General features: G+C 50.6%; 1 protein-coding gene across 11 annotated transcripts in view; it reads left to right on the forward strand.

Annotated features, from left to right (window-relative positions):
* INPP4A (inositol polyphosphate-4-phosphatase type I A) overlaps nt 1-12,333 on the forward strand; it is a 122,210-nt gene that overhangs the window by 72,886 nt on the left and 36,991 nt on the right. For all 11 annotated transcript variants that reach the window (XM_061431609.1, XM_061431612.1, XM_061431610.1 and 8 more), the window contains 8 exons: nt 2,064-2,182; nt 4,277-4,393; nt 4,682-4,761; nt 6,332-6,443; nt 7,191-7,281; nt 7,737-7,884; nt 9,450-9,580; nt 11,760-11,864. In XM_061431609.1, the coding sequence (XP_061287593.1) occupies nt 2,064-2,182; nt 4,277-4,393; nt 4,682-4,761; nt 6,332-6,443; nt 7,191-7,281; nt 7,737-7,884; nt 9,450-9,580; nt 11,760-11,864 (903 nt within the window). The remainder of the gene's footprint in view (nt 1-2,063; nt 2,183-4,276; nt 4,394-4,681; nt 4,762-6,331; nt 6,444-7,190; nt 7,282-7,736; nt 7,885-9,449; nt 9,581-11,759; nt 11,865-12,333) is intronic.

Consider the following 12,333-nt stretch of genomic DNA (forward strand, 5'->3'; position numbering starts at 1 on the left):
AAAAATCAGAAAGTGGTTCGCAGGCAGGGGAATTGACTGGGAAGTGGGACAGGAGCTTTCTTGTCTGATGGAGAAAGTCATCTTGTTTTGTGAGTGTGTATGATTGTCAAAGCTCATTGAATGAAAACCTAGGCTCTTTGTGTCTTATTATATCCAATAAGTAATGAAAACCCATAAAAATGTATGAGAACATATTACAAAGAGATCAGTTTTCAGAAGTAAATTAATTGGCAGAAGTAAAAATCAATTTATGAATTTTAAATCACCAGTAATATTTGAAAAATAAATGAGAATGACGAGAACAGGAGTAAAGACCTCTAAAAATCCTCTCCTCCATAAAGACAGTGAAAAAATGGTCCAGATCAATGATTTCAGTTGCCAAGATGCTGAAACAGCCTAAGTGCCCATCAGCAGATGAATGGATGAAGATGTGGAGGGCGTGTGTGTGTATTTGTTGTATATGTACATATTATAGATGTGAGTACACACACACACACACATAGAGAAATATAAACAATGGAATATTACTCAGCCATTAACAATGGATGGAATTTTGTCCTTTGCAGCACCATGGATAGACTTGGAGGGCGTTATGCTAAGTGAAATCAGTCAGAGAAAGATACACACTGTAGGACACCACTTATCTATGGAATCTAAAAAACACAACACACTAGTGAATATAACAGAAAAGTAGACTCACAGATATGGAGAACAAACTGGTGGTTTCTGGTGGAGAGGGCCAGGAAGGGGCATATAGGGGCGAGGGGGCTGAGAGGTACAGACTGCTGGGTGTAAGATAGGCTCGAGGATGTACTGCACAGCATGGGGAAGACAGCCAATGTTTTGTAATAACTAAATGGAAAGTAACTTCTAAAATTCTATAAAAAATTAAAAACAATCAATTGTTTCAGAACTCTGGGAATTAAGCAGAGGCCTTCAGCACTCTGGGGCATGTTCATTGCCTCTCCAGAAAAGCCAGTTCTTGTTATGAGTGTTGGACTTTGATTTACCGTATATTTCATCAGTCACAAGGTGGATATCTTTCTCATCTTTTAGTATCTTTTTAATCGGAAAGTGTCTTATAGTTAATGGCATATCATAGGTTAATGGCGATGGGCCTTTTTTTCTTTGATAATGCATTTTACAGTAGATGGCATGTTAGATTCAAAGAAGTATGATCCTTTTTATTGTGGATCCCTTCTATGATTGATTAAGGCTTCCCTGGTGGCTCAGACGGTAAAGCATCTGCCTGCAATGTGGGAGACCCGGGTTCAATCCCTGGGTCAGGAAGATCCTCTGGAGAAGGAAATGGCACCCCACTCCAGTACTCTTGCCTGGAAAATCCCATGGATGGAGGAGCCTGGTAGCCTACAGTCTATGGGGTCGCTAAGAGTTGGACACAAGTGAGCGACTTCACTTTCACTTTATCTGAGTCTTACAATCTATTTCAAAATGCTTAGTGCAATACGTTTTCTAACTGAAACAGTTCGTGAAGTGTCTTTAGTTCTAAAAAGCCACATGTTTAGTAATCTCAAATTTGATATGAGTCTTATAAGGAAAATGAATGAGCATGATTTTCTTAAAAAGAAAAAAAAAACCTTTATTTTGCAATAGAATTTTAATTAGCTTCCAACATATGTCACACACAGACCCAGGGATACTGTGAGCTTAGGAGTGCAGCAGCCCGGGATATGGGCGTGTGTAGCTGGGTCTTGATTTCATAGACTCTGTGGCTGCTTAGTTCCAATTAGTTGTTAAGGTCCAACTTCACGGGTCAGACCTTTCCTGTGTCATCCATTCCGTGGATGAAGAGAGCCTTCCATCGGCAGTTATGGCATTGCTGTCCTGGGGGCCAGGAAGGCTGGGAGGAATGAGAAGGGATCATTTCTAATTTAAAAAGTCTCCTCCCTGTAACAGTAGTCAAGGGTGATCATTTCATTCCGTTGTGTGGGTTTTACTTCTTTTACCTTCTTTGGGTGTGTTTGGAACCGAGAACTAACTGAAGTCTGATTTTTAAGAACCATTTCTACTTTATTTATTTTATTTCTATTCTAATTTTGTAGCCTGCAGTGAGCTGCATACTCCGTCACTTGATCGAAAACCAAATAGCTTTGTGGCAGTGAGCGTGACCACCCCACCCCAGGCATTCTGGACGAAGCACGCACAGACGGAGATCATCGAGGTGGGTGCTTCTTGCCCCCGGCGGCTCCAAGACTGCTTCTGGTCCTGGTGGGAGGTCTGCTCAGTGCCCTGAGCACCCGTAGCTGAGGTTTATTCCTGCGGATTGTTTTCTTCTTGCACGAACGTTCAGCACACTGGTATCTTTCATCACACTTACTCATCTGGGTGGTGCTTTTATTTGCCATGTTGTCTGTAGTCACTCAGTTGTGTCCGACTCTGCGACCCCATGGACCGTAGCTCGCCAGGCTCCTCTGTCCATGGGATTCTCCAGGCAGGAATATGGAGTGGGTTGCCATTTCCTCCTCCAGGGGTCGAACCCAAGTACCCTGCATTGGCAGGGGGCTCGTTACCACAGAGCCATCAGAGAAACCCTTGATTTGCCATATCCTTTACAGTTGTTGATTATCTGTTGGCTGGCTGTTTTTAAACGGTGATCCTCTAAGGTAGATTGCTTTTTAAGAGGTAAGACCTCATACTCCCTTCTCATCTCTAATTGGCTGCTACTTTTGGACACTTGTGGTCTTTAATCAGAGTTTAGAGAATGTTAATTATCAACCAACCCTCGTACTAGCCACACTTTTTATTGGTTTGTATTTTTATATCCTTTTTTGAGTTGTATGTTACGTGTTTACTCTGTACATGAAATGAAATGATACAGTCACCTCAGGAATTTTACTGGATTTCTTTAGATAATTGAGCACATTACGTAAGTTATGAAACTAAGTGTAGGAGGTGGCTGGTGTGAGCTCCTGTAAGATTTTGTTGGTGATGTGAGTTTCTGTGTGAATGTTGCCCTCCCTGGCAGTCTCCAGCAAGCAGACTGCATTTCTCCTTCTTTCCAAGTTTTACATTTTGCCTGATAGACCCTCTCATTACCTTGGAAATTTATTTCAAGTTCAAGCCAACAGTTCGAGTTTCTAGCATTTGTCTAGCACGGCCTACCCACAAAGCACTGGGAGCTGTGGATGACACAGTGAGACTTGAGCCCCGCCCCTGCCTCAGGGAGTCTACCAGGCTGTGGGTGAGGCGGCTGAAGTGAACGGCTCCCTGCAGACGAGCGGAGTGTGGGCCGTGTGAGGGCAGAGCGAGCGGGACAGTGCGTGGGGACGGGGGCCTGTCCCGCTCACTGCGCACGAGACACCGCAGGGGTGCAGGGTGTCTGGCCGCGCCGTAGCCGGCTGGTCTGCAGGTGTGTTTAAGGCAGGTCCTGGGGGAGTGGTCTGGGCCCTCACTGGCAGCGGGGAGGAATGGGAAGAAGGGGGCGTGAGAGGAAGGCTCTGCAGGTGGAACTTGCAGGGGTGAATTGTCCCTGGGTGGTTCAGAACAACAGAGAAGGCAGCAGAGCCGGTGCCTGGATCTGGAGCCTCCTTGGAAGGAGAGTCAGAGGGAGTCTGAACTAGCAGATGGAGTGGTTGGGTGGGGCTGTGGCCCAGCAGGTCACTGCAGGGTGGGGTGGGGATGAGACTGTCCAGCAGGTGGCAAGACATCAGATCTGGAACTGCCGGTACAGACAAGAACTGCCAACAGTTTGGCCAAGATCACTAACCACCACCTGAGGAAGCGAGTTTAATATAATGGCGTTTGAGGTCAGGGCTGGGCTGCCAAGAAATGGCGACCTATGATCTAGAGACTCGCAGCTCATCCTCAGAAAAAGACAACCTTAAAAAAGCTGGACCTCCATTCTTACAAACCCAGGATTCTAGAAATAAACGATTCTGACTATTCATTTCCTCTTTCATCTTTCCATCTGCCTCAGCTTAAAGGAATAGCCTACAGTAGTAGATCCAAATACATCTGAAGTGGTAAGAGTAGTTACAGAAAGTCTTTCCTGCTGGGGGAGGAGCCCTTAGGGTGAGCTCGTGGGCCCAGCATGTGGTGATCTATTCGTGGTATCTGGGCCTACAGGCTTTGTCTTTCTTGGAAAGCAGAGTTTGGCTTGTCTGCATCCCTGTAAAGCCTGTTTCCATTCCTGTTGATCCAAGCTGGTAAGATGTTAGTTAGTTTCTTCTTCTGAGAATGTTGGTGTATTTCAAAAGCAACCACTTAAGGAAAATGCAACTCTGTATTCTGATTTTTTTTTTTTTTTCTATTGTAGGGAACCAATGATCCTATATTTCTAAGCAGCATTGCCTTCTTTCAAGACTCTCTCATCAATCAGATGACACAGATCAAGCTGTCCGTGTATGATGTCAAGGACAGATCTCAGGGAACAGTTAAGTACCATGTTGTTGTTCGTGGGATGTTCTTCCCTTCTTTTTTTAAAGCTACATAATTGTCGGGGAGGTGAACATAAGACTGACTTTATTCCTGGCTTACGAATTAATGTCCAGGTGTTTTTGTCTTTGGGAACATCTTTCTGAGCCTCCCACTGGGCTCCTGAGATGAAGTCAGATGTGTTGAGAGAGCCAGCCAGCCGTATCCCCCCGCCAACCCACTGCCGCCCCAAGAGCTGGAGGAGAGGCACGGCCTGGGCACTAATGCTGTCTCCCCTCTCCCGCAGATGTACTTGCTGGGGTCCGGAACTTTTGTCGTCAAAGATCTGCTCCAGGACAGGCACCATAGGTTGTATTTAACACTAAGGTTGGTATTTAATTTTGTCTGTCTGCAAGGATCTGGAATCACAAGGTCTGGGGACGGATGGGGAAGGTCGACCCTATATTGAGAGAGTGTCTTACCCTCAACCCCTGTCCCCAGAAGCCAGTCTTGTGGGGAGGTGGTTGTCATTGAGGAGAAAGAGAGAACCTCAGCCTGTCAGAGGGCGTGTCATGAAGCGGAAGTGTGCAGTGTTCATGGGAGTATGCAGACCTAAAGGAAAATCTTTGTGTACCTCTAATTATACCGAATGTATTTGGCTGTCATCTGTCCCCCCTAGTAGGATGTGATCTCCCAGACAGCAGGTATCCCAAGACTTAGAACAGTGTCTGCTGCTCAGGAAATATTTGTGGAAGGAACGAATGAGGGGAGGGAGGGGCCGCCCCCACTGTGATGGGGTCAAGATGTCAGTTCTTCCCAAATTCAGTTTAGGGGCAGGTCCCACGCTGATGGAGTGTTCTTTCTTTCTGTCGCTCCATCTTTTTTCCCCCAAAATAATGTAAAAATTGGGAAAATAGTCTGAAATAGCCAAGACAGTTTTGATGTAGGAGATGAATTCTTGGCCAGTAGTATGACATTCTGAAGATGCAGAGATGACAGCACTGCAGGTGCTGGGGAGGGCTTGCCCTGCAGTGATCCTGTGTGTGTGGAGAGCCTGACTCAGGACGAGAGAAGGGTCTTGGGAGAATGGGTGGGTTCGCTTCGGGGAAGGATGGTTAGAGGAAAACACTCAGGTTCATCCATTGCCAGAGCTGATTCTGGTTGGACATCATCCTTTTTAAAAGGAGCTAGAGATGGTCACTGAACAGTGTGACTGGGGTTGACTTTCCCAGGCACGAGAACCGTGAGAATGAATCACAAAGGGTACGGTCAGTGGATGGACGTGACCATGCAAAAACTTACAGCCTGGCTAAGTCCCACACTTCAGATAAAAAACCCAAGGCTTCACAGTATTGCTTTATGAATCAGAGCTTCCTGGGATGAATCGGAGGGGCCCAGGCAGCCGGCAGTCACCCTGAGGGGTCTTGGGGTGAAACTGACCGGGGCTAGAGGGGCCTCAGCTGTATCACGAAGGATTCAGAGGCTTTGGGAATTCCCGTGTGACCTCTGCTAACTGGGGTCCAGACCTAGGCCTTGAGGCTAATCAGAGCTTGAGGATGGAGTAGATGGAGCAGAAAGGGGTCCTGTGCCAGAAGAAGATGCTCTGGGTCCTGACTCTGAGATGTGTCCCCGTCACTCTCAGGGGAGGGGCAGCCCAGGGCTGAGGGGCCCTGGCCTCCCACGCGGGCGGTGGCTTTGCCCCTCCCGCTTTACTGGCACGTCCGTGCTTCCCCATGGGGCGTTGCCCCCTCCCAGACACGGCCTTCCCTTGCGGCCCCACCTTTGCTCACCTGCAGCCCTCAGAGCCCCCGCATGTGGCAGCTGCTATTGGGCCGACCAGCCAGCCCCATCCTGGTTCCCCCAGGACCCCTCGAGCACCCGGGATGCTGAGCTTTGCATTTAGCAGAAGGTGAAGCCCAGTCACAGCACCAATGCCGAAGGGCACTGCTGATTGCAGGTCTGCAGAGAGTGACCGCGTGGGCAACATCACCGTGATGGGCTGGCAGATGGAGGAGAAGTCGGATCAGCGGCCCCCAGTGACCCGGTCTCTGGACACCGTCAACGGGAGGGTGAGCACAGCATCTTCTCCCTCTGGGTGGGCTGGAGGGCCCTCCTAATGCACGTGGCCTCTGAGTTCAGGGGACGGGACAGTGGGGCCCCTACTGGACATGCCTGCGCCCTCAGGCACTTAACCGGTAGAGAGGGGGCTCCCCAGCCTCTGTTCCAGGTCACAGCTGGCTCCTCAATAGCGGGAGCTGCAGGCGGGAGGGGAGAGGTGGCTTGCGGGTGTGGACTGAGACCCAGGTTGTCTCTGAGGGTGGGTTAAGGTCTTCCTCTCCCAGACACTCCCTGCCCATGGCTGCCTGGGCCCCATCGCACACCTGCGCCCCCCACCCACCTCTCCCTGCCCTCCTCATGCACAGCTGCTCACACAGACACTCGCAAACAAGAGCTCTTATAGCCCAAACACTGGCAAGTAGTCATTGTAAAATACAGAGATCTCTCACCGTACCCAAAACAAGTCTGAAACGTTAGCTATGGAAATACTCTCGGGCCTGTCTACCACCGCCCTTTCATCCCACACAGCAAAACACTCAGAGACAAAGGGAAGTGACTCGGTCAGAAGAGTGCATTTCTAGAAAACTGTGGGCGGAGGGCGTTCAGTGTCCCAGGCGGTGGCCTCTCTTGTTTGTGGCTGGGGCTGGGTGTTTCTCATAGAGTTGACTGTGGATATGAGTTTCAAGGAGGCTTTTATGTCTAGGATGCGCCCTGGAGTCCGAGGCAGTTTTGTCATGCTTGTGTGTATGTGTTTTTAGATGGTTCTGCCTGTTGACGAGAGCTTGACTGAGGCCTTGGGGATCCGATCCAAGTACGCTTCGTTGCGAAAAGACACTTTACTGAAATCGGGTAAACAGCTTCCTCCGTGGGTACTCTTGCCACTCGTGAGCGTCCACCTGGGCCTGCGGTCCCCTCCCCCACCTGCTCCGATCGTCACGGATGTGTCCGCCAGTGGTCACCTCCCTGCACACCAGTGTGCCATTCTTTGGTTCAGCGTATTGGGAACTGGTGACCCTCCAGGGGAGGGGCTTCTCCTTCCTTTTGCCCTGTCTTGATGACTCGATGACCAGTGGCCTCCCTACCCAGTCCTAGCACCTCCAAGCCAGGGACATGGTCTGGGATGACAAGACTGCATGTCTCGGGGCAGGACCATTGAGGCTCAGTCACTCGGTGAGCTTGGGTTTAAGTGTTCGGATTCCCTGGAGATAAACAGCAAGGAGACCTGGGGGTGAGGGCACCATGTAGGCTGGGGGGGCCACGGCGGCCCATACCTGCTCACTGCAGCTGTCTCTCTCCCGCCTCAGTGTTTGGTGGTGCCATCTGCCGCATGTACCGCTTCCCGACCACCGAGGGCAACCACCTGCGGATCCTGGAGCAGATGGCAGAGAGCGTGCTGTCCCTGCACGTGCCCCGGCAGTTTGTGAAGCTCCTGCTGGAGGAGGACGCGGCCAGGTGAGGCCCAGGGCTCCTGGCGGCCGCCCCTTCCCGCAGGAAAGCTCATAGACCGGGCGGGTGAGCACGGACCGCAGCCAGGCCTGGTTGCACACCCAGCCCTGCCGCCTGCCTACTCCTCAGCCTGGGCTCAGTTTGCTCAACTGTGTCCCCCGTTTGTGTGTGAGGAAGTCACAAGATCGCCTGCCTGACAGGCCAGCTGTGCCAGCACCGAGCACATGTTCCCCCCGCTTCAGCATTCCTTTTGCTGATTTAATAATGATAAAATGGTATGACTTTTTAACTTCAGATAATTTAGTAGATTCCTAAAAACATTTATAAAATTAGCCCCCCAGAGGAAAAAGTGCATAGTGTAAAAAGTGAAAGAGTGCAAAAGGCTTTTTACAAAAAATGCAAGTCTTGAGATGCTGAGATGCTTGTTTATTTCCCAAGAAACAGCCACTTCAGCCACGTCAGTGTTTTCTGCTGTATTTCTGTATATATGCACAGAGCACTCTCAATCAATTTCAGGGATTAACTCCTGAGTAGGAAAGGGAAATCCTCATAAATGATGAGGACTTTAGGTCTTTTATACTTTCTTCCCAGTTTCCTAAAATGGTTATCCTTTTAAAAAAATCCATTGTGTGTGTTCAGTAGTCTGATTATGTAGCTATTATTTCCTGCCGAGCTGAGATTATACATCATTTCTGTCTCTTTGGCCATGCTGCGTGGCAGGCAGGATCTTACTTCCCCAGCCAGGGATTGAACCCATGCCTCTGAAGGAGAATTGCAGGTTCTTAGCCACTGGACCACCAGGGAAGTCCCATATATTTCAGTTCTTAAACAGCTTTCATTTTTGTGGAGGTCCCAAGTCCGTCCTTTCTTGTCCTCGTCTCCCCTGACCCTCACACCTTTCACATCCGGACAGTTCATCACTTATACAGACAGTGACGGGAGCCATGGCTGAAGTTGCCGGTTTCCCAGGGTCCTTGTCCCAGACCTGGAAAGGATGCCAGTGAGACTCTAGGGCCTGGCAGCTGTGGGACCCCCACTGCTGAGCAGCCCAGCTGCAGGCTCATTGGACAGCTTTATGTTCTGCAGCTCTGCTCTGGGAGGGCGGAAAGGCCCATGCTTCCCAGAACCCAGGGGGCAGTGACAGACCCTGGTGGGGATGAGGAGAGGGGAGAGGGTTGCCCTCAGGCTCTAGTCCTCTTGTGATCTGGGAGGGTCAGACTCCAATGGGCTGCAGCTCAAGCTCTTGTGGCCCCTGGAAACGTGCATGGTCACAGGGGCCACGGCAGAGCCACTCCCCTCTCCAGTCCTTCGCTGAGTTTTCCCTGAACTAGGTTCCTACGGAAAGCTTGTCTGTGCAGTTTCCACACGGTCAGCGGTTGCCCACCTTTCTTACAGCCGCATGTGGAGCCGTCTGCCGTGCTGCCCCGCTGCTGGCCCTTCAGACCCACAGGGCCTTCCCTGAGCGTCAGTGACACATCCACGACCATCTGGCCTCCCGGATGCTCAGGACTCCTGAGCCTCTGCCAGGAGGGAGTGGGCGCCCTGGCCTGACGTGTGTGTTTTGCTTGCAGAGTATGTGAACTGGAGGAGCTGGGGGAGCTGTCCCCATGCTGGGAGAGCCTCCGGCGCCAGATTGTCACACAGTACCAGACCATCATCCTCACCTACCAGGAGAACCTGACCGACCTCCATCAGTACAAAGGTGGGTGCCCACTCTCATTTCCCAGCTAAAATCCTGGAATCCAGGGTTGCTCACATATGCCCACTGACAGACGCTCTAATGGATTTTTAAAAATAGATTCTCATGTAGATGTCAGTTCTTTCAAAGATGGAGTTTTCAGATCTTAATTAAGACAAATGTGTGAATTGCATTGAAAGTTCCGTCCACGGTGTCCTCTGCCAAAACAAACCACTGCAGGATGAAATGGAGGAGAGACAGGGTCCCAGGCCATCGGTTCATGTTCCTGCTTCATCCTGGTCCTGCGTCAGTGCAATGCCCGAAAGGATGTAGGCCTTTTGCCTTGAGACTAAACAAGGCAGGGTTTTCTGGATTTCCTAGTTTAACTGTTTGGTGGTCCTTATACTGATATATGGGCTTCCCAGGTGGCACCTGTGGTAAAGAATCTGCCTGCCAGTATAGGAGATGCAAGAGACGCGGGTTCGGTCCCTGGGTCAGGAGGATCCCCTGGAGAAGGAAATGGCAACCTGTATTCTTGCCTGGGAAATGCCATGGACAGAGGAGCCTGGTGGGCTACAGTCCATGGGGTCGCAGAGTCAGAAAAAAACACGAGTGTACACACACACATATTGACATACAAATTGTCTGAGTGAAGCTCTCCATTTTAAGGCTCAAAAGAGAAAATGAAATACAGACACCTCTTATTAGAAGGTGCCACTTGCTTTTCAAAGCATGTTCAGGTAGATTTAGAAAACGATGATAAACTCACTCCCTTTTGATTCCAAATGAAATGACTTTGGTTTTCTATTACTTTATTCTCCAGATTCTTCCCTTCTTCCCCTTTTTACAATAGAATTTCAGGTTTTCAGGAAAGTCATAAGCCCTTCATGTGATTTTGACACAGAGCATAGAAACCTGTCCATGAACTTGACTGAGAAGCAGCCAGATACAGGAATGATGGCAAGATGACGGTGCCCTGGGTTTGGCTTGCGTCTGAAGAAAAGATCTAAGTGTATTTCTAAGAGAAATGGCAGTGTTTTCCTAAAGGGACATAGGGACCTGCTGGTGCTGGCTGCCTGTTACCTGGCCAAGTCTGAAACCTATACACCTGGGTGTTTCTGGAGCAGAGCTTATGAGATGTCATTGTGCATCTATGTCCCCTGAGAATCTTGTTAACAGCAGATCTGGGGTTTGGCATCTCTAACGGGCTCCCAGGAAGCTGATGTTGCTGGTCTGCGGGCACCCCCATCAGGAGCTGGGGAATGGTTTCCTGGTCCGTGGGCACCCCCATCAGTAGCTGGGGAACGGTTTGCTGGTTCGTGGGCACCCCCATCAGTAGCTGGGGAACGGTTTCCTGGTCTGCGGGCACCCCTATCAGGAGCTGGGGAACGGTTTCCTGGGCAAAGCACGGAGCAGATGGTGGCCAGTCTTCATTTTCTGTGCTGGCAAAATAAACGTGCCATTTTTCACTAAATGAAATGTTTATTTCTCCTCATTGTCACCGTAATTTATAATTCCTTTCTTTTCTCGGCATGTAATTCTTCACTTAGTTAAGTATTCCAGTTATAGAAGTAACATTGTGAATATCTTGTTAGGAAACACGGTCCAAACTCCTGAGCCACCCAGGGTGTGTGTGAGGATGTGTGAGTGTGTGTTCCAGGGCCCAACCAGGTGCCCTGTGGCGCCTGCTTACCGTGAGCGACCTAGGGTGGCGAGTGGGCCTTCTCGTCACTTTCCAGATTGGAGACGTGTCTCTGCTGTTGCGCGGCTTCTTAGATCTTGGGTGCTGGAAGGCTCTGCAGTGGGAACAGGCACTTTCTGGCATGGGCCCACCTGCTTTTTATAGCGGTGCTGACAGCGTGCTGCACACAGTCCCATCCCTGAGTCAGACCTCTCGGCTGAGAGCTGGCGTAGGCAGGCCTGGTGTCGTTCCTCAGCTTCCAAGGGTGGCTCCACCGGCCTGCACTCACCCCTGGGACCCCAGACCAGTCTTCTGGCCAGGAGCCGCTGTCCCTCAGCATTTCACAGCCCCTGTCATCAGGGAAGGAAGCGTGCTTGTGAGCAGCTTGGAGTCCCTGAGGCCTCTGCCGACACATGCCTGCTCACCCACGGCAGAGTCCTCACAGGGTCCCTTCTCTGGGCGGCTTTCTTGCACGCTGGATACAGGCTGACCATCTTTATCTTCTCCCCTTCTGATCCTTAGGTCCCTCGTTCAAAGCAAGCAGTTTGAAAGCAGATAAAAAGCTAGAATTTGTTCCCACTAACTTACACATACAAAGGATGAGAGTTCAGGATGATGGAGGAGCAGGTAACTGCCCCGTGAATCATGTCGCTTCTTTCCCCCACTGGCCCTTGGTCCCTGAGCTGTCGCACGTCTGTCCTATGTGTCTGCTGTGGCGTTGGGCTGAGAGCACAGCAAAGGGACCTCCAGGCCTTTGTGAGGAGCTCTAGCACCTTCCTCTCGTTTGTCCTCCCTCCAGCTTCTCTTGCATGTCTGGGGCAGAAAATGGCCCACGGGTCATCCTTCTGCAGGGGTGCAGGCTGAGTGTCGTGGGTCGCAGTGTGGCCCCACCCTGAGACCCACACAGGCCCCTCTGAGCCAAGATGAGGGTGCTGGGCTCCAGAGGCCCTCGGGCACCCTGGATGGTGGGGCTAGTGTTGCCATAGGCTGCTTGGAGCCGGGCTGGCGGGGGACCCCAGAGCTTCGTGCATATCCCCGTAGCCAGCTTTGTCCGCAGGCCTGAGCCAGAGTAACGGAGGAGAGCTTTCTGTCATTC

This window comes from Bos javanicus, chromosome 11, assembly GCF_032452875.1.
Source record: "Bos javanicus breed banteng chromosome 11, ARS-OSU_banteng_1.0, whole genome shotgun sequence".
In the NCBI taxonomy this organism is placed as follows: Eukaryota; Metazoa; Chordata; class Mammalia; order Artiodactyla; family Bovidae; genus Bos; species Bos javanicus.